This window comes from Pelophylax lessonae (assembly GCF_965119305.1).
Source record: "Pelophylax lessonae genome assembly, chromosome: 12".
Lineage (NCBI taxonomy): Eukaryota > Metazoa > Chordata > Amphibia > Anura > Ranidae > Pelophylax > Pelophylax lessonae.
The window spans coordinates 197874301-197897025 of NC_138779.1; the positions used below are offsets into that span (position 1 = coordinate 197874301).

Genomic DNA, 22725 nt, shown 5'->3' on the forward strand with positions numbered 1-22725 from the left:
GACCTTAATTATGAAGAGCATCTGCAATCGCTTGATTTATTCTCCCTGGAAAAGAGACGCCTGAGAGGGGACATGATAGCAATTTATAAATATCTCAATGGTGATCTCAGCATAGAAAAAAAGCTATTCAGTCAGAAGGATTGCATGAGGACACGAGGGCATACAATGCGATTAGAGGAGAAGCGTTTTAACCTCGGGCAACAAGGAGGACCTTAATTGTGAAGAGCATCTGCAATCGCTTGATTTATTCTCCCTGGAAAAGAGACGCCTGAGAGGGGACATGATAGCAATTTATAAATATCTCAATGGTGATCTCAGCATAGAAAAAAAGCTATTCAGTCAGAAGGATTGCATGAGGACACGAGGGCATACAATGCGATTAGAGGAGAAGCGTTTTAACCTCAGGCAACATGGGGGGTTCTTTACTGTTAGGGCTACAAGATTGTGGAATTCTCTACCACAAGAGGTGGTTTCTGCGGGAAGTATGGTGACTTTCAAAAGACTCTTAGACGTACATCTCAAGAATCTGAACATTCAGGGGTATGCGAGATGATTACGGCCACACATACCTGTACAGGTTGAACTAGATGGACTATTGTCTTTATTCAACCTCACCTACTATATGTAACTATGTAACTATCTAACTATGTACAATTTTCGTATAGTGTGCACAGAACTTTCTACAGACGATTCAGAATTTTCGTACGAAAATTCTCGAAGGGACAAACTCCAAAATTTTTCTTGTATGGGAAAAAACAAACAATTTTAGTTTAATGTGTACCGTTTTCGTACGAATTTTGTACAAGAAAAATCAGAAAAGAAAGACTACGCATGATCAGAAACAATAAACAACGAAAAAAAAAAAGCCTTTGTCGTATGAGCATTTTTATACGAATTTTCGTTCATCGGTTCCGATTTGCTCTGAAACAACGAGGAAAATCGGACGATCGTACGCCCAATTTTCTTATAGTGTGTACCCCACTTTAGCCTAGGGGGGCCACAACAATGCTTGAAGAGGCCAACTTTTTTTATTTTTTTTTTATATTTTGTTTTCATAAATTTATTTTATATTCAATGGGGGAGCCAGCACATTTCGGGAGTTCAAACTCTCCTCCATCATGGCCAATGTATGAGGGAACCTCAAAAATGTCTAGACCCAACTCGGATTGCAATGATAGTTGTATTATTTTTATTACAGATATTTATATAATGTATTGTCATTTTATGCATACTGTACATTTACATCAGTGCCTACCCTTAACCTCTTTACGACCGCCCGCCGCAGATATACTGCGGCAGGCAGCCAATCATGTGCAAACCGTCATAACTGTACGGCGATCGTGAGCAGGAGGCTAGGGGGCAAGCACACACCGCCGGCCGCACGCTCCCGCTCATCAGCGGGGAAGCTGATGCTGCGGGCAGGCGGCAATCGGAGCGGCAGCGATCGTTCCCCGCTGAGAGAGAAGGACAGTCAGCTGTTGTAAACACAGCTGACCGTTCTTCTCCCTGGAATGATCACAGAGCGCCTGTGATCCTTCTATATAGGATCACATGTCTCTATGGTCATTTCACAAGCCACATCCCCCCCCCCCCCCCACAGTTAGAATCACTCCCCTAGGCTCACATTTAACCCCTTGATCACCCACAATGTTAACCCCTTCCCTGCCAGTGTAATTACTACAGTAACAGTGCATATTTTTAGCACTGATTACTGTAGTAATGTCACTGGTACCCCCAAAAGTGTCAAAAATGTTGGGGTCCAATCTGTCCGCCGCAATGTCGCAGTCCCGCTAAAAATCGCAGATCGCTGCCATTACTTTAAAAAAATAAAAAATCAATAAAAATGACATAAATCTTTCCCTTAGTTAGTGGACGCAATAACTTTTGTGCAAACCAATCAAAATACGTGATTGCGCCATCTAGTAGCTATCGAACAAAACGACATACGGGTATGTCGTTTCGCACAATAGCGCCACTTTGCCACATATATACGTATATATGCGGCGGCTGGTCAGCAAGTGGTTAATAATATCATACATGATGCATGTACCTGGCGCTGTAAAATGGGCACACTCAGGGGTATGTATATGGAGAGAGCTGCCTACCCTTAGCCATACTACAATTCCACTTTAAGGTATGTATACTGTAATTTAAAAAAAAAAATGTTCCAGGCGAAGGAGGGGCTTTAGGGAGCGTAAAAGGAGGAGTTTGCAACTAAGATCTTGAGGGTAAATAAAAAAAAAAAAAAAACTGCTGTGTGAATGCCTCAAGCAAGTCATAAAATGCCATAATGTTTCTAATACATTTATGTCCTATGACCGTCAGCTACATCTAGTGGCCATAATGCGGTATTTTCTTAATTTGAGGTATTTCAAGAAAATACCATTTATGGCCACTAGATGGAGCAGATGATGGAAGGAAATAAACATATTAGGCACATTACAATAATTTTTTTGTTTTATAAATGTAGCCCCTGGTTTTTGTAATAAAATATTTCTTGTTCTGTGTTTTGACAGACAAACAAAAGCTGCCTTCTAAATACCTGGTGAAATCATGCGGAGAAAAGAAGCTCTGCAATAGCACTTACAGCATGTCTTTCAACGCCACCAAGTTGTATGCGTCAGTCACATGCTGCGAATCTGACAAATGCAAAACAAACATGCCGTCAGGTAAGTCTGACCCGAAGGATTTTATTTCTTTAAGCTCTTTTAGTTCTCCTAAAAATTCTCCCTTAAAGAATTCAAAATATTAGAGCAACCTTTTCCAGATGAAGTGTCTCATTCACAAGCATCGGTGAACCATAGCGTGTCGCAGTCTTACATTGTGTTCAGCATTTTACTGCTAATGGCAAATTCTACTCATTCATTATTTTATACGATGGAATGAGTTTACGTGTCACTAGTAGTGCAACTATGGGAACAGAAACTGATAACCGGTGCAAACAACAAACATGTTCAGGCCCCAATGTATGAACCTGATAGCTAGGATCAGCCCCAATGCTTGGGTGTCAGACCTCAGATCAGCCTCAGTACATGTGTGTCAGACCTTAGATCAGCCCCAATGCATGTGTGTCAGACCTCAGATCACCAACAATGCATACATGTCAGACCTCAGATCACCAACAATGCATGCACGTCAGACCTCAGATCACCAACAATTCATGTGTGTCAGACCTCAGATCACCAACAATGCATGCATGTCAGACCTCAGATCACCAACAATGCATGCATGTCAGACCTCAGATCACCATCGATGCCTGCACGTCAGACCTCAGATCACAAACAATTCATGTGTGTCAGACCTCAGATCACCATCGATGCCTGCACGTCAGACCTCAGATCACAAACAATTCATGTGTGTCAGACCTCAGATCACCAACAATGCATGCGTGTCAGACCTCAGATCACCAACAATGCATGCATGTCAGACCTCAGATCACCATCAATGCCTGCACGTCAGACCTCAGATCACCATCGATGCCTGCACGTCAGACCTCAGATCACAAACAATTCATGTGTGTCAGACCTCAGATCACCAACAATGCATGCACGTCAGACCTCAGATCACCAACAATGCATGCATGTCAGACCTCAGATAAACCCCAGTGGATGTGTGTCAGACTTCAGATCACCACCAATGCATGCATATCAGACCTCAGATCACCAACAATGCATGTATGTCAGACCTCAGATCACCAACAATGCATGCATGTCAGACCTCAGATAAGCCCCAATTCATGCATGTCATGCATGTCAGACCTCAGATCACCAACAATGCCTGCACGTCAGACCTCAGATCACCAACAATTCATGTGTGTCAGACCTCATATCACCAACAATGCATGCATGTCAGACCTCAGATAAACCCCAATGGATGTGTGTCAGACTTCAGATCTTCAACAATGCATGCATGTCAGACCTCAAATCAGCCCCAATACATGCATGTCAGACCTCAGATCATAAACAATACATGCATGCATGTCAGACCTCAGATCATCACCAATGCATGCATGTCAGACTTCAGATCTTCAACAATGCATGCATGTCAGACCTGAAATCAGCCCCAATACATGCATGTCAGACCTCAGATCATAAACAATGCATGCATGTATGTTAGAACTCAGATCACCAACAATTCATGTGTGTCAGACCTCAGATCACCAACAATGCATGCATGTCAGACCTCAGATAAACCAAAATGGATGCGTGTCAGATTTCAGATCTTCAAAAATGCATGCACGTCAGACCTAAACATCAGACCTCAGATTAGCCACCATGCATGCAGGTCAGACCTCAGATTCACACCAATGTATGTGCATCAGACCTCAGATCACCCACAATGCATTAATGTGAGACCTTAGATCAGCCCCAATACATGCACATTAGACCTCAGATCAGCCATAATGCAAGCATATCAGACCTCATATTAGCCCCAATACATGTGTTTTAGACTTCAGATCACCAACAGTGCATGCATGTCAGACCTCACATCAGCCCCAATGCATACATGTTAGACCTCAGATCAGCCCCAATGCATGCACATCAGACCTTAGATCAGCCGCAATGCATGCATGTCAGACCTCAGATCAGCCACCAATGCATGCATATCAGACCTCAGATCCACCCCAATGCATACACGTCAGACCTCAGATCACCCACAATGTGTTTATGTCAGACCTCAGATCAGCCCCAATGCATGCACATCAGACCTTAGATCAGCCGCAATGCATGCATGTCAGCTCGCAGATCAGCCCCAATGCATGCATATCAGACCTCAGATCAGCCCCAATTAATGCAACATCAGACCTCAGATTAGCCACCATGCATACAGCTCAGACCTCAGATTCACACCAATGTATGTGCATCAGACCTCAAATAACCCACAATGCATTAATGTGAGACCTCAGATCAGCCCCAATGCATGCAAGTCAGACCTCAGATCAGCCCCAATGCATGCATGTCAGACCTCTGATCAGCCCTAATGCATGTCATCAAACCTGAGATCACCCACAATGCATTCATGTAAGATTTCAGATTACCCACAATACATGCAAGTCAGACCTCAGACCAGCCTCCGTGCATGCACTTTAAACCTCAGATCAGACCTCAGACCTTAGAGAGAAAGGGATTGAGGACATAAATTATTCATTTCCTTTCCCTGTAGCCTCAGTTGCACTGAAGAGAAATAAACAGGAGACACAGTTATGAATGGACACAGCAGTGATCTGTACCTATTGCTCACTATGTCTAGTTCAGAAAAAGGTAAATGACATTTACCGGCCCCTTTCTCCACTCTCCATCCCCCCTGTGTGCCCGCAGCAACCCACAGGAGAGGGAAGCCGATGGCGCTGCGGGGGGGGGGCAGGGGGGTGGTGAGGGGAGGACAAAGGGGGACCTTGGCGCACAGGGGGGAATCAGATGTGGGCAGCACATGGTTGCCATGAGTAGGCCAGATGGTTCCTCTTTTGTCCGTACAATAGTAGGGTGGAAATAAGTGGACCTCTCTTGGCATACTATATCTATCTGTATTTTGTTTTCAGTCGAAGATCTTAGAAAGGAGAAGGACAAGGAGAACAGTCTCAGTTGCCCTTACTGCGACGAGTTTATCGCTAAGTGCAGCGACACAGACAAAGCCAAGTGCTACGGAAAAGAGGACAAATGTGTGAGCTTCACGTCTAAAGAAGGTAGGTACAATGCCAGCACCTTGTCCAGATGTTTGTGGCCCTACTACATAGTTAGGCAGGTTTAAAAAAAAGACACAGCAGAGTCCCGGAGGCCTCCTCCTCTGTAGCAGTGGCACGCAGTCACAGGCAGTCGGTCTGGGGACCAGAAGGAAGGAGCTGAACCCAGAGGTCCATGAGAGCTGGCTGGAGGATTAGAGACACTGGAGACCCTCAAAAAACAGTATCGTGAGTATAGGGGATCGTGTCTAGGGGCCTGACCTGAGGGGGGCCACCCCGGTGTAGGATAGTCAGAGGACAGGTGTCAGCAGCTCGAGTGAACGGGGGTACTAGGTGTGTATCCCAAAGATAATTCATCCTAACAAGTCATCTACATAGAGGCTTAACCCTAAATTCATCTAAATAGCAAGGTGAATTAGCAGCCTGGCTGCATCTTCAGACAGGAGTCCTCATCTACTGTGAATAATTCAAATTGGAGTATCCCATTCTTCCCTTCTCCCATCCCTAATTTAAATAAAACAAAAAAAAAACTACAACCCCTAGACTATTCATTGACATAGCCAGAGTAAAGAGTTAAATTCTGCATGCTGCAGTTGCTAACAGTAGCCCAGGGGGATCCCAAGGTGAACAATCCAGCAGTCCTCTAGGGGGCAGTGCTACAGATGCATGCATATTCTTAGCCCCCAAGTGAAAAACTTTAAGTATATCAACATTGTCTATCAATTTTATTTTGTAAAACCGATAAAAATCGTGAGCCCTGAGCAAAATCTGTGGTTCCCTAATGTTGCGTGTAAAACGTTTTCGCTGGTTTAGACTTTGAAGTACCAAATTTTATTAATTTTAATAAAACTGCACAAGGTTTCATGTTTTCTAATGTAATGTACCAAGTAGACAGACCAAAGATTGCATGGACGCCGTGCGATTGCAATGTAATGCGGCAAACACACAGGATTTGTAGCGTTTCCCGCATTGCATAAGTGTGAACCTAGCTTTACATACAGTATACCCAGCAGTGGCGGCCTGTCCATTGGGGGCGCAGGGGCGCCGCCCCCCCTATCCATGCGTCCGGCCCCCTAATCTACATGCAGGGCGCAGGACGCATTGATTCCAATGGGGTTTTTTGAAGCACGTGATTAGAGTAGGCTTCAAAAAAGGGAGGGCTCAGGGCGCAGAGCACTGCGCCCCAAGCCCACTCAAATGTGTGACAATATCGAATGACTCGTTTCCTGATTGGCCGAAAGGAGAAGCCATGCCATTAGCCGAGGAGGAGGGAGGAGACACAGGAGACTGAGCAGAAGCCGCCGCTGCTGCTTCTGCCTGCCTGCCCTCCACATGTTCATGGTGAGTGAGCAACCGAGGGGGGGGGGAGATATGGTGTGCGGGCTGGTGTGCTCCGTCTGCCGCCCCCGGCCCATAGAGCACCAGCCACCACTGATACCCAGTGAAGTGACTAGGTGATATACGAGGATGAAACAAATCCTCCTTGTCTCTGGTGACACTACTGTGCTCATGTTGGAGGATCCTGTGATCCTACGTCACTTTCCTGCTGACTGAACCTTTAAAGTAATTCCCAACTAAAGGGGTAAGTCAGAACCTGCGAGCAGGAAGCTTGGTTGGTAGTTACATTGCAATGTGCCTGGGGTTTTTGGTAATTATGCCTTTTGTAAGGTTATCCATACTATATATGTACAGTACAATATCTGCGTCAATGCCGGGACAAGGTCATTCAGCGCCCAGGGCAAAGATGCCAAACTGCCCCCAACCCCCTCCTTCCCTTAGGGTTAGCAGTGATGTCACTGTCACTACTCCTGTCAGCCCTGTAACAGAACCAACTGGCACAGGGTGCCCCCATCCCTGCAACAAACCATTGCGCCCAGGACAGCCGCCCCCTCCTGCCCTCTCCTTGTCCCGGGCCATGGGTGGTATTATTGGATAGGGGGCTGGTCTGTTTTAATCATGATTTCTTCTTATTCAGCCTATTCTTTCTGTTTTCAGCAAATGTAACCTCAAGCAAGATCTACAAATGGAAGGGATGCGCGACAAATAATTTGTGTTCAGTGAATTCTGTGGCCACTCTGCCAAAAAACCAAGTTGTCGGGACAAAGTTCGACTGCAGCCACGCTCCGTCTCTGCTGCCCGGACTGTTACTCCCAGTGGCATTCGGCCCAGCCATGCTGAAGCTCCTCTTGTAGTTGCCATCAGAGGGGACGTCTGGAGACCCCGATCCTTCCCCAGGGGGGGGTTGGACCAGCCGCGATGCATTGCAGAGATGATTCCGACCGTCTACACGCAGGGCAATGCATGTTTCTACACTGTATATTTCCAGAGCCATGTCTATCTATATAACAGCTCCGATTAATTTATGTATGTATGTTCATCATGTGCAGAATTAATATTTACCTATATCCACAGGCAGAAAACAAAAAAACAAAAAACAAAAAAACCAAACCTTGTATATCTCATACACAATGAAAAAAAGGGAAAATACGATAGGGTATGTGTGTATCAGCAATGCATGGCTACCTTAGTAACAAAAAGAATAAATAAATAAGTAAATGACATGATCCATTACACAGCAACACATACAATGAAAGGCCGGAGGTCATCTTGGATGGTGAAGGAAACATTCGGGATAGGGGTTCATTTTGATGGGTTAGCTCTTTATCATTATGTAAGTCAAATTTATTTATTTTTTTTTATTGAAATTTCTCAATGCCAGTACAAAAGTAGCCATAAAAACCTGCCATATACATGTAAAAATAAGCATAACGCAAATAGCTAAGCTGTGTAGTAATCCATAACCACCAAAGGAAGACAACCCAAGAAAAGATGATGGTTACCAAGGGTAAGTGCTCCTTGCATACCGTTCTTTGCCTTATTAAATAAAGTGCATTGCGTATGTTTTCTTGGGAAGGGATTGGAATGTTGTAGAATTTCGGCACATTGTATACAATAGGGTGAGGCCTAAAGAAATATTAAACAAACTGGGGCTTCAGGCCTCGTTTGCATGGGCGTACCCAGGGCTTTTTCTCAACGGGAACGCAGAGGAATGCAGTTCTGGCACCTCCAGCACTGATTGTATTTAAAGGGAAGGGGTGCTGGGGTGTGCTGCAGGGTCTATTGATGCTGGCTGCTGTGGGATCTATTCTAGCTGGAGGGGATCTATTTTTGCGGGGGTGTCTATATTTACTGGTGGGGGACCTACTGCTGCTGGGGGTGGCTCTTATATTCCCCCCCTGACTAAGCTCCAAGGGGGCGGAGCAATACACGTTGGAGGCGTGGCCTGGTCAGAGCCCAAGCTGAGGTTGCCACTCTACCTACATCCATAGGACAACTTAGATGTGGGGCTTTCAGGGGTACCCCATTTCTCTTTTGAGCCATTTCCAAGAGCCATGATGGGCTTCAACCCCTGCCAGCACTCTCAGCAGCAGTAGCAGATGCACCAGTTTGGTCCCCCCCCCCCCATCTATCGAGCCTAAGCAGCGCACTTAGTACAAATCAGTCACGGTGGGTCTTATATTGCTGGGGGGGGGGGGGGGGGGTCAGTTGTCGCTGGGAGAGATATACTGTTAAGGCAGGGGTCTATAATTGCTGGCTGATAGAGAATCTATTGATGCTGGCTGTGGGGAGATCTGTTGTTGCTGCAGGGAGTCTATTGTTGCTAGGGGGGAAATTTTGTTGCGGGTGGTCCACTGTTGTTAGGGGATCTATTGTTGCTTGCAGGGGCCCTATTGTTACTGGCTGCAAGGGATCTATTTTACTGCTTTCCTTGTTATCATTACTATATTCCATACAAATTACTTAGCACCAAAAAATGATACTTGGTTCTGTATTCTCTAAACGGGGCAGTACTGGGAGGTGAATAGGGGGGTGAAACCAAGGAATGGTGCTCGGAGGTGGGTAGGGGCGGAGAAAATAAAAGATGACTCAAAAAGGAGGAAGTTCCTGCACCTATTCTCTTAGACCACAGCGAGTGATGCGTTTGCCCACAAGGGGATGCACACGTGTTTCGTGCATACCTGTGGCAGCAGTCCCATCAATTCCAATTGAGATGCAGTGGCTGCACAGACACAGTCGCTGCTCCCAATTTGACAGCCGGGTACATGCACAGCCCTGAACGCAGATAGTGCGCACCCACATGGCTGACAAATTGGGAGCAGCGGCTGTGTCTGTGCAACCGCCAAGTCTCATTTGACATTAATGGGACTGCCTGCATGGTCCCCCTGCAAGCAAATATAGCGCTCGCACGGGCATAGGCAGTGGTCCGCCCATGTGAACGAGGCCTTACAGATGCAATAGCGTCACTCCGGTCATGCTGGAGTCACCTCTGCTCTTCCTAATGGCTGAGTATGCTGGGACTTCTGGCTTTTCTAACACCAAGACAACCCAAGGTCTTTGATCTTCACATTCGATTATAATCAGCCTCACCCTTTACACACGGTTATATAAGGGGGAGGGTAACAACGTATTCCTGAAATGTGACTGCAATTGCATTTTGCTTTCTTTCTTTTCCTTCTGGAAACAATAAATTATTAATTAAATACATTTTTAAAGAACGTCTACATATATCTTTTCATGGAAACTAGCTACTGTCAGAGTCTCACTGCTATAGATGTCAATCTGAAAAAAGCAGCTTATAGGGTGATAAAAGGTGACGTGCTGCAGCAAAATCAAGGTGTGGATACATTTTTTAAAACTGAACTCCATGAAAAAATAAAAATAATATAAAAAAAAAAAAAAAACCCGCACAATGATAATAATAGTGTAAATATGGGTAGCTTCAGCTGCTATAATGTACTGACATTAACAAATCCATTCAAAATGGAAGCCACGCTCACATGGATATGACCCCCTTAGCAGATACCAAGGTAAGTCTCGAGCTTGTTCCACAGCTCTACTGTGCATGGCAAAATCCTGTAGTTGCAATCTTTAAAAACAGAGGTCCATAGCAGCGCTCACATGTAGAGAAGGATATAAACAAAGAAGGATTCATAGTGCTTAATAAAATACTCATATAAACACTTAAAATAACACTGACAATCTTCGGTGCCCCTCCTGGCACCCCAGGATCATCTGCCGATTAGCATATAACTCGCCACCGCTGCTACATCATGTGAAAGCTGGCGTTCATTCCTTTCCTCGTAAGCGGCTTATTAACCCAGTGTATAAAGCTACATCTATGCATACGTGTTTCGTCACTCCAAAGGACATCATCAGGAGGTGTGATGTGACGTCTCCTGATGATGTCCTTTGGAGTGACGAAACACGTACATCATTAGGAGGTGTGACATGAGGTGACGTCTCCTGTTGATGCCCTTTAAAGTGACGAAACGTGTACAGTGCATTCGGAAAGTATTCACAGTGCTTCACTTTTTCCACATTTTTTATGTTACAGCCTTATTCCTAAATGGATAAAATTCATTATTTTCCTCAAAATTCTACAAACAATACCCAATAATACCCCATAATGACATAATGAAAGAAGTTTGTTTGAAATCTTTGCAAATTTATTAAAAATACAAAACGAAAAAAAAACTATATACATAAGTATTCACAGCCTTTGCTCAATACTTTGTTGAAGCACCTTTGGCACCAATTACAGCCTTAAGTCTTTTTGAGTATGATTCTGCAAGCTTGGCACACCTATTTTTGGGCAGTTTCTCCCATTCCTCTTTGCTCTATCAGGTTGGATGGGGAGTGTCAGTGCACAGACATTTTCAGAACTCTCCAGAGATGTTCAATCGGGTTCAAGTCCGGGCTCTGGCTGGGCCATTCAATGACATTCACAGAGTTGTCCCATAGCCATTCCTTTATCTTGGCTGTGTGCTTAGGGTCGTTGTCCTGTTGGAAGATGAACCTTCCCCCCAGTCTGAGGTCCAGAGTGCTCTGGAGCAGGTTTTCATCAAGGATGTCTCTGTACATTGCTGCATTCATCTTTCCCTCTATCCTGACTAGTCTCCCAGCTCCTTTTGCTAAAAACATCCTCACAGCATAATGCTGCCACCACCATGCTTCACTGTAGGGATGGTATTGGCCAGGTGATGAGCGGTGCCTTGTTTCCTCCAGACATGACCTTTGCCATTCAGGCCAAAGAGTTCAATCTTTGTTCTATCAGACCTGAGAATTTTGTTTCCCATGGTCTGAGAGTCCTTCAGGTGCCTTTTGGCAAACTCCAGGCGGGCTGTCATGTGCCTTTACTGAGGAGTGGCTTCCGCCTGGCCACTCTACCATACAGGCCTGATTGGTGGAGTGCTGCAGAGATGGTTGTTCTTCTGGAAGGTTCTCCTCTCTCCACAGAGAAACACTGGAGCTCTGTCAGAGTGACCATTGGGTTCTTGGTCACCTCCCCTGACTAAGGCCCTTCTTCCCCGATCACTCAGTTTGGCCGGGCGGCCCTCTCTAAGAAGAGTCCTGGTGGTTTCAAACTTCTTCCATTTACGGATGATGGAGGCCACTGTGCTCATTGGGACGTTCAGTGCTGCAGACATTTTTCTGTACCCTTCCCCAGATCTGTGCCTCGATACAATCCTGTCTACAGAAAATGGCTTGGACATTATGGCTTGGTTTGTGCTTTGACATACACTGTTAACTGTGGGACCTTTCCAAATGATGTCCCAATCAACTGAATTTACCACAGGTGGACTCCAATCAAGTTATAGAAACAGCTCAAGGATGATCAGTAGAAACGGGATGCACCTGAGCTCAATTTTGAGTGTCATGGCAAAGGCTGTGAATACTTATGTACATGTGATTTTTTTTTTGTTTTTTATTTTTAATAAATTTGCAAAGATTTGAAACAAACTTCTTTCATGTTGTCATTATGGGGTATTTTTTGTAGAATTTTGAGGAAAATAATGAATTTAATCCATTTTGGCATAAGGCTGTAACATAAAAAAATGTGGAAAAAGTAAAGCACTGTGAATACTTTCCAAATGCACTGTACATCATCAGAAGGCGTGACATAACACATCCTGATAATGTCCTTTGGAGTGACTAAACATTTACATTGTCAGGAGGTGTGACGTGATGCCTCCTGATGAGGTCCTTTTTAAGTGACGAAACACGTACATCATCAGGAGGTGTGATGGTGGGAATGAAGATCCCAGAGAGGCACCGGCAGGCAGCGGCTAATTAGCTGCTCGGATGGCTTATAAATAAAAGCGGATCACCTCCTATTAAAAAACAATACCTTTATCTCAGTGAACTACTTGAAAGCATAAATATACGTATTGTAGTCTTCAAGTGGTTTAAAGTGATTTTTTTTTATACAAGCAGCAAGACTGTTATCCTAGTTTTGAGTATACACTTGAGTATAGGTCTTCTGCATGCACAGCTCCATGTACATTCTCAGCACTCCTAAGTGCTGAATAAAATGAACTCCCAGGTGCATGCACAGGAGTTATGTTATTCCCCTATTAGGGGGTGCCAATTAAAACAGCCTAGACCCCTCAACCAGAAGAAGCCAGATGAAAGGTGTCAGTGCTGGCGAAGTAGCTCTCGGTTGATGCTTCTGGCAGCCAGATGCCACCAACTTCAGTTTATTTTCAACAGGAATCAAAGTTTCTAACCAGGCCAATCCTTATTTTAATCAAAAAGTGTCAGCAAGTGCTGTCTGTGGCTGTTCATGCAAAATCCTAAACAGTGTCACTGCTAATCATGTTGTTGGGGCTGTTAGATCCTTGGGCCTGTTCTCTGTGGATAAAAAAAGGCACCTCTAGAAAATTGACTTTACATTAAATTAAATAAGTGACGAATCATGTATATTTATGTGATTCGGTACAGAACGACCGCCCTGTAGCAGTAAATCTGCTATAGGGCGGTTGAGAACTGGATAAAGAAACTACTGCTTGAGCAGTCAAGATGCCCTGACCCTCACCCATTTATGGCAAACTCCATGTTGTCGGTTATCAATAAATCAAACAGCACAGAAGATGCAAGTTTGGGTTGACGCAATCAACACTTTATTAAATGTTTAAACAAATAGGGCTGCCAGTGACCAGCTCAACTATTAGTGTAACTGGGGTCACCAGATTGGTTAAGACATACAAGGTGTTCATTAGTAATTAAACATACACTATATTGTCAAAAGTATTGGGACGCCTGCCTTAACACGCACATGAACTTTAACCACTTTACCACCGGAGGATTTTGCTGTCTTATGTCCAGGCCACTTTTTGCGATTCGGCACTGTGCGACTTTAACTGACAATTGCACGGTCATGCAACGCCATACTTAAACAAAATTTACTTCCTTTTTTCCCCACAAAGAGAGCTTTCTTTTGCTGGTATTTGATCACCTGTGCGATTTTTACTTTTTGTGCTATAAACAAAAAAATAGCGACAATTTTGAAAATATAACAATATTTTTCACATTTTTTTATATGAAATTCCCCCCCAAAAAAATGTAAAAATCAAAATTTTTTTAACATTTTAGGCCAATTTGTTTTCTGCTACATATTTTTGGTAAAAAAAAATTGCAATAAGCATATTTTGATTGGTTTGCGCAAAAGTTATTGCGTTTACTAACTAAGGGAAAGATTTCTGTCATTTTTGGTGTTTTTTTTTAACGAATAATGGCAGCGATTTGCGATTTTTTTGCGGGACTGCGACATTGCGGCGGACAAATCGGACCCTTGACTGACATTTTTGACACTTTTGGGGGTACCAGTGACATTACTACAGTAATCAGTGCTATAAATATGCACTGTTACTGTAAAAATGACACTGGCAGGGAAGGGGTTAATTTTTATTGGTGATCAAGGGGTTAATGTATGCCTGGTTCTTACTAACGTGTGTGGGGGGAGGTGACTGAGTGACACAGGGACAGATTGCATGTTCAGCTATGCTGAACCCTGCAATCTGACCCTGTCAGACTTAGGAGATCTGCCCGCTTTGTTTACACAAGCGGGCGGATCTCCAGACTCGATTCCCCGACGATCGGGGAAGAGTGGCGGTGATCACCGCCTCCCCTTCCCTGGCCCGACTCCCGCTGTGACTGAATACAGCGGGAGTGAGCCTCCAGCGGCGCTCCAGTAGGTCTACGTCGCTGGACGATAGCTAACCACTTTTCCGCAGTACAGTCAACGTGACTGGTCAGCAAGTGGTTAATGGCATCCCAGTCTTAGTCTGTAGAGTTCAATATTGAGTTGGCCCACCCTTTGCAGCTATAACAGCTTCAACTCTTCTAGGAAGGCTGTCCACAAGGTTTAGGAGTGTGTCTATGGGAATGTTTGACCATTCTTCCAAAAGTGCATTTGTGAGGTCAGGCACTGATGTTGAATGAGAAGACATGAGACAGATAAACATACATAAAACTATAAAATAGACATTTATTAGTTCAATGTTAAAAACATTGGCAAAAAAAAATGATGAAGCTTGACCAAAGGATCCAGCTCACCAAACATGCATACAAAAGAATATAACTACTAGGTATGAATCATATGTACATAGTAGAGATACAATACATATAAGAAATACGTGGGTATCAAAATTCGTCTGTTCAAAGGTCAACGCGTTTCACAGTAAGTTTCATCAGGACCGTATGAGTATACAGACAGTTATACTCTTGAAATAAACAAAAACAATATTAGTAATTTATAAATCATATAGAATATACTTATATTTGTGTATAGCTATGATTTTAATGGTAGACAAACCTCCTCCAAACAAACAAAGGCAAAAAATATAAATAAATATTGTAACGGAACCTCAACCCACACTGTACTTGTACACTTCCATCAGTATACGGCTTCCTCCCAGCCGCCCTCATAAAAAGCTAGCCGACAACTTAGCTTGTACTGGAATCTCTCCTCTTCTGCTCCCCGTACCTTGGATCCCGGTGGAGGTTTGGATGTCCCAGACTGCAGGAAGCATCCCACCGCTTGCCACCAATGTGACAGACTCCGGACACCCAACTGGGTATCTCCACCAAGAAGCTGCTTCCTAAGCTCTGGAACACGAGATCCGTGAATCTGGCTAGTTTTGGAGTGAAACATAATAAAAACTGTTTATTCAAACACAGGGACAAAGAGATATACACTGTGGGACAACCCCTCCCCCTTAGCAGCCAATCGACATACACATATACATCCTATACTAGGTTGATCTTAAGGCAGACAGAAACAATAGAACAATGGGATACAGGTACTTAACAATAACAAACCCCACCCCACCTCACTATCTAGCAAGGGTCTATGAGACACTCCTGCAATATTCTAGCAATCTGAAAAGTCAAACCGTTCATCTTCATATATTTCCTGAGGGACACTGTTCAGAAATATTATTGTCCCAAGTAAAAGAGCCCCTGACTCTTTCAACACAAACCACACCTATAGAACCCAGGATAACCAGGGTAACACGAAGGGCTGAGTCCAGTGTGGTTGTACAGCGAGTCTGATTAGTGCAGACCCAACTGGGGTTCTTGGTCACCCTGTGCCCCTAATAGACACAGGGTGACTTACACATAAGAGGGGGCGGGGAAGCTGGACATGGAGTTTACCGACTTCTCTAAAGTAATCTGGGTTCCATGAGCCCCCAGCCAAAGTGACTCCTGTCACAAATATAATAAATAAATAAATATAATATAAAAATAAAAGAAAATCCTAAATGTTGGGTTGTCCATAGAAAAGTAATACAGGGGATATTTATCAATGGGGACACTAGTTCTGGTGACCTTAGGGGTCCCCACAGAAATTCCCTTTAATTTGCTGGGGTTTGCTAGGATTTCCTCTCAATTCTTGTTTGGCTATGGGACAGGAAGTAAAGGGAAATCTCCCCAATAGGACACAGAGGGTGAAAAAAAAAATCTGATGGGGTATAACCCTCCTTTGCTCAACCAAACTGAAAAAAAAAGTTTTACCTATAGTTCTACTTTAATGTTCATGAAACATGTTGAGATTTATGATGTTACTCGTCCATCCATTTATTTGGCAAGTAATTGCATTTTTTAGCATGCTGTAAGATTGCTGAAATATGTCATCTGTATAGTTACTGTCTATATCGGAATATAGTGGTGTTACTTTTATTTTTGTATATTTTTTTCATTTTTTTGTATGGAGTGTATTTTTAACTAAGTGGATATTTAATATACCAAAACGATTTTATATGTTTGTTGTGCAGGTATACCTCTTTAAATGTCCCAGGGGCATCTAATCTTTACATTCATGGATGTTACATCATTAGAGGCTTTCCAATGGCCACAGAAGGAAGACGTGGTATATGGAAGAAGTGATGGAGAAGAGGACATCAGCAGCTATTCAGAGGCATTGGGAGTGTAGAGCTGGCATCACGGCAGGGGTTACATTTGCCAAAGTGTGTTGGCATGCTGTGTATATTTGAATGTTATGAAAAGTGCTCCACCTCCCCCATTCCCCCCAACCTATGAATTTACGCAGGATCTAAAAATAATAAATAGGGAGTACCCCACTATTCGGAATCCATGATGTTGGGGGCCATCGTTCCAATATTATCATGTATAGCCATAAACCCCCTATGTGGGTGGGATTTCAAAGGCAACCAAACATCAAATATAATAAAATCATGTATTTATTAATTTGTGTTAAAGTCAAGTACAATGATTAATAATGTGGTTGAATAGTACAAAGCGCAAGTTATAAGTGTATAGACAAATAAAACTGTATCACGGCTTAAACTAGGTGATCATCGGAATGCGAGGAGCATCTCTATATATCGATTTCTCCAAATGAACCAACGCGTTTCAGGTGAAAACTTTCCTCAGGGGTATAGTAGATGGAGAGTTGGATATTCCTACATTATATTAATAAAAGAACATATAATTTCAATCATATAACAAATATATTACATATGACATCTTCATTACAATGTAATTGGTTGCATACCAGTAAAGATAGTCCTGGTGATCATAAGCCGTGTGGGTTAAAACCAAAAAACAAGGGAAAAAGGACAGAGGATGTGGTTGTCTCTGCCGCACAGTAAGTGTCAAAATGGGGACGTTAATGTCACCGAACCCTTATCAGTGTCTCACGGGGGTCTTCACTAAAGTAGTGGACCAATGGTGTCCCGGCGTCCCAGAAGGGAATCTCTCCCTTCGGATGGTGCGCATGCGCGGGTGTCCAATGCACTATTTAAATCGGCATACTGCCGGTTCATTCGCAGACACCACCATAACACATACTGTCCACATTCTACGAAGGTAAGCTCACATATACCTGTACTGAACTAGGGGTTCATTAATAAAGGGTTGCTTCCTCTCTGGGATATTTCCAAAGTTATGAAAACCAGATAGATATTAACCCAATCCCCTATGCATTGTTTTCAGGAACAAAAGTGTTTGGAAATCTTTTGGACCACCTATCAGGAATAACTAATATACAGAGGGAGCAATTAATGTAACACCCCTGCATTCTATTATACAGGTATCGACCATTTCCACCCATCTTCTAACTTGTGCTTTTTATGTAGGGACCCGGCAGTCCCGCTATACATTGAGCCTCTGTCATTTAAAATCAGTGGCGGCTGGTGTGTTGGGGGCGCAGGGGCGCCGCCCCTCCTATCCATGCGTCCGGCCCCCTAATCTACATGCGGGGCGCCGGATGCATGGATTTCAATGGGATTTTTTTTTTTTTACATCACCTGATTAGAGCCAGAGGCTCTAATAGGGTGATGCAAAGGGTGGACCCGTGGGTGCAGAGCAGTGCGCCCTGAGCCCACCCATTGTGTGACAATAGCGAATGAAAATTTGCTATTGTCACACGGATCCTCCTCCTGGCCAATCAGGAAGCGCGTCCGATACACGCTTCCTGATTGGCCGAAAGGCAAACCCCATGCAATTGGCTGGGGAGGAGGCGGGAGCCGGGAGCCGAGGACTGAGGACTCAAGGAGACGCCGCCATGCCGGAGAAGCCGCGAGCCGCCGCTGTTTAAAATAATACTTTTATTAGACACACCTTCATAATAAGCTATGATATATAATATGTATTGATGTTTTATAGAAAGATTCCCTACTGGGGCACCGGGACACCATTGGGCCACTACTTTAGTGAGGACCCCCCTGAGACACTGATAAGGGTTCGGTGACACCAACGTCCCCATTTTGACACTTACTGTGCAGCAGAGACAACCATATGCTCTTTCCTTTTTCCCTTGTCTTTTGGTTTTAATCCATACGGCTTATGATCACCTCACCAGGACTATCTTTATTGGTATCCAACCAATTACATTGTAAGAAGATGTAACATGTAATATATTTGTTATATGATTGAAATTATATGTTCTTTTATTAATATAATGTAGGAATAGAAATATATAATCTAGTAGTATGGAAATGGGAGCTAAAAAGTCTGGGAGAAACCAGCCCTATATGTACTATATACACACTAACACCGTCCTTGACGAAAGAGGGAAAGTTGGCTTTTAAATGGTAACTCCCATATGTAGCAGAATTCCCAGCCGTTTTGGTGGATATGGGTCCGCCAGGGTTACCGCTAGCAACAACAGCACAATTAGGCATTTTCTCCAAGTGTGAGCACTGAGACAAGAACCAGTCCGGTATCTTTGGGTTTTTTGGTTTATTGAGAACATGGATGGGAGAAGGGATGAGTGGGATACTCTTCTGGCTCAACTATGCACAGAATTAGGGGAACAACTGAAAAGTGCCTGCTGACGCTGACTTGACGCCGGCTGAATGCTGGTCAACGTTAGTTGGCGCTAATGAACGCTGACTTGCAGTCTGAAAGCACTGAACTGACTCCTGTCACTTCCTTGTAGTACAGAGTCCTTATAGAAGCTCCCTTTACACTTTGCTCTGAGATAGTTACTTGAACATCTGCTGCAACACTTAACAATTCAGGGCCCGCACCAGCGCCCTCTTTACTCCCACACTTCTCTTCAGGGCTTAGACTCAGGCACCCCCTTTCTAAGCCTACTCCTGGTTAGCTCCCGGATCCCTCTGACCTTCTGGAGTGGTCCCCTATCCTAGGCAGATCCCTAGGCAGTTTACAATTTCTAGGTTACTGTATTTGTAAAGGTATGGTAGTGGTAAAATAAAGCACTTGTGGGTTTAAAGTGGAGTTCCACCCTAAAATAAATTTTTTAACTAAATATACCCCCAGGACAGTCAGGGCTAGTGCATTTAAGCAACGATAGCCTCTGAACTGTCCCCTGTTTAGCTTACCTGTAAGAAGAAAAACTTACCTTGATAATTTCTTCTACAGCACTGCCATCTGCATTGTGGGCAGCAGAAGCCGTAGCGTCCCTCTTCGTGTCCTCTTCCATGATGTCGGAGTCCCAGAATGCCCTGCTCATCACTTCCTGGGCAAGCGTGTCATCCTGCAGCTGGTTCTGCGCATGCCCAGGAGCTGTTCTAATCCATCGGCAGGGAATGACATGCCTGCACCGGAAGTGACGAGTGACACCGGTGCAGGCGCATTGACTCCTGGGATTGATGACGCTTATCTCCCAGGAGTCAATGCAAAGGAGGAAGTGACGTCAGGGGCCGCGGCTGCAGAGGGAGGAAGTGGAAGGAAGGTAAGTATATTTTCAGAAAAAATAAGGTAAGTGAAACAAAAAAAAATTATAACTATCCAATTCTCTTTCAAGTTGTTTTAAACTAACGGAAACTGCAAAGTTGTAAAATAGGGTGGAACTCCGCTTTAACTAATCTTTTTTTTTTTTTTTTTTATATAATTCTTCTTTAGGGGGCGTGGCAGGGGGCGTCCAATGCTTCATACTTTTGCTGTATGTGCTGTGAATATTTTCTGGATGCACTGTGTTTAAAGCAGAGTTCCGGCCTTGGGGGTGAAATTTAGATAAAAATACCCCAGGGACAGTCAGGGCTAGTACATTCCATAATGGATAGCCTCTGAAGTGTCCCGGGTCGCACTTACCTTTTAGAAGAAATACTTACCTTGAAAATTTCTTCTCCAGCGCTGCCATCTCAGGTGTGGGCAGCTGAAGCCAGCGCGTCCTCTTCTGTGTCCTCTTCCGTGTCCTCTTCGTCCCAGAATGCCCTGCACCGGTGTTCCATGAAAAAACCCTACCCGTGAAAATTCCCTACCCTCGTCCCTTCCTGTGCACCTACGGCATTGAACAGCTGAGCAGCTTACCACTGCGCATGCTCACATCTCCGGAGGGTAGGGAATGTTCACGGGGTAGGGTTTTTTCACGGAACACCGCATCAGCTGTTGCCGCGGGTACATTAAATCATCTCCGCTGCAACATTAAATCATCTCCGCTCCAACCCTTCTGACTTCCCTGATCTCGGCTCCGCGAGTTATATTTTCATACACCCGCCGCCGCTTTTATATTTTGGAGCCGAGATCAGGGAAGTCAGAAGGGTTGGAGCGGACATGATTTAATGTTGCAGCAGAGATGATTTAATGTACCCACGGCAACAGCTGATGTTAGAAAACCCTACCCCGTGAAAATTCCTTACCCTCCGCAGCTATGAGCATGCGCACTGGTAAGCTGCTCAGCTGTTCCATGACGTATGTGCACAGGAAGTGACGAGGGTAGGGAATTTTCACGAGGTAGGGTTTTTTTAACCACTTGCCGACTGCCTAACGACGATTTACGTCGGCAGTCAGCCCCTCACAGGCAAAGCGACGTAGGTCTACGTCGCTAGCCTGTGAGGCTCTAGGGAGCGAGTGAGCGCCGCCGGAGGCGTGCTCCTGCTCGCTCACGGACCCCCCCGCGCGTGTGCCCGGCGGGCACTCGCGATTGTCTGTTACAGCAGGAGAAAGGCAGGCGGCTGATGTAAACACAGCCGCCTGTCATTCTCCCCTGTGTAAGAATGGAGATCATACGGTTCTGCTATGTAGGACCGTTGACCTCTGTTCTTACACCTCAAGCCACATCAAATCACAGTTAGAAGCACGCCCCTAGGGACACATTTAACCCCTCCTTCTCAAAACAATTAACCCCTTCACTGCCAGTGTCATTTTTACAGTAACAGTGCATATATATAGCACCGATTACTGTAATAATGTCACTGGTACCCCCAAAAGTGTCAAAAATGTCAGTCAAGGGTCCGATCTGTCGCAGTCCCGCAAAAAAAAAAAATCGCAGATTGCCGCCATTACTCGTTAAAAAAAAAAAAAAAACAACAAAAATGACAGAAATCTTTCCCTTAATTAGTAAATGTAATAACTTTTGCGCAAACCAATCAAAATACGCTTTTTGCGATTTTTTTTACCAAACATAGGTAGCATAAAGCAAATTGGCCTAAAATGTTAAAAAAATTTGATTTTTACATTTTTTGGGGGAATTTCATATAAAAAAATGTGAAAAATATTGTTATTTTTGCAAAATTGACGCTCTTTTTTTGTTTATAGCGCATGATCAAAAAATCGCACAGGTGATCAAATACCACCAAAAGAAAGCCCTGTTTGTGGGGAAAAAAGGACGTCAAATTCGTTTAGGTACAGCGTCGCACGACCGCACAATTGTCCGTTAAAATCACGCAGTGCCGAATTGCAAAATAGGCCCTGGTCAGGAAGGGGGTAAAATCTGGGCATGCCCAGAAGCTGTTTAGCAGGCAATGACACGCCTGCACCGCAACTGACGAGCGGGGCCGGTGCAGTGCATTGACTCCTGGGAGCGATGACGTTCAGCTCCCAGGAGTCATCGCAAACAGGAAGTGACGGCGCGGGCTGCGGCCGTAGAGGGAGGAAGTAGAAGGAAGGTAAGTATACTTTCTTCAAAAACAAGGTAAGTAAAGAAAAATAAACCGGGAGCATCCATTTGTTTTTCAGGGCATTCACAGCAAGCGAATGGGCCAAAGTTGTTTTTGAGCCCAGAACTCCGCTTTAAAAATAAAAAAATAACATCAAACACAATGTAATATAAACTAGTCATTTCATTATACTGGTTGTGTCTTACACTCTGCAATGCACACACACTCATTCTTTCTCACAATTGTTATTTAGGGAGTACAAAAATGGCGCCCACTACGGCTGCTGAACTCCTTTTCTTATACAGCCTCAATGGGTGTACAAAAATGGCTGCACCCTTCCTTAGCAACTTCCGGGTGCTCAAACATGGCGGCCGCTGGCTTCCTGTGCGCACTGTG

At 44.2% G+C, this 22725-nt stretch overlaps 1 protein-coding gene across 1 annotated transcript in view; it reads left to right on the forward strand.

Annotated features, from left to right (window-relative positions):
• Positions 1-8774, forward strand: part of LOC309567691 (phospholipase A2 inhibitor gamma subunit B-like) — a 48570-nt gene extending 39796 nt beyond the window's left edge. The window contains exons 3-5 of the mRNA XM_082273128.1: positions 2517-2669; positions 5540-5683; positions 7676-8774. Coding sequence (XP_082129254.1) covers positions 2517-2669; positions 5540-5683; positions 7676-7872 — 494 coding nt within the window. The 3' untranslated portion in view covers positions 7873-8774. The remainder of the gene's footprint in view (positions 1-2516; positions 2670-5539; positions 5684-7675) is intronic.
• Positions 8775-22725: the final 13951 nt, after the last annotated feature.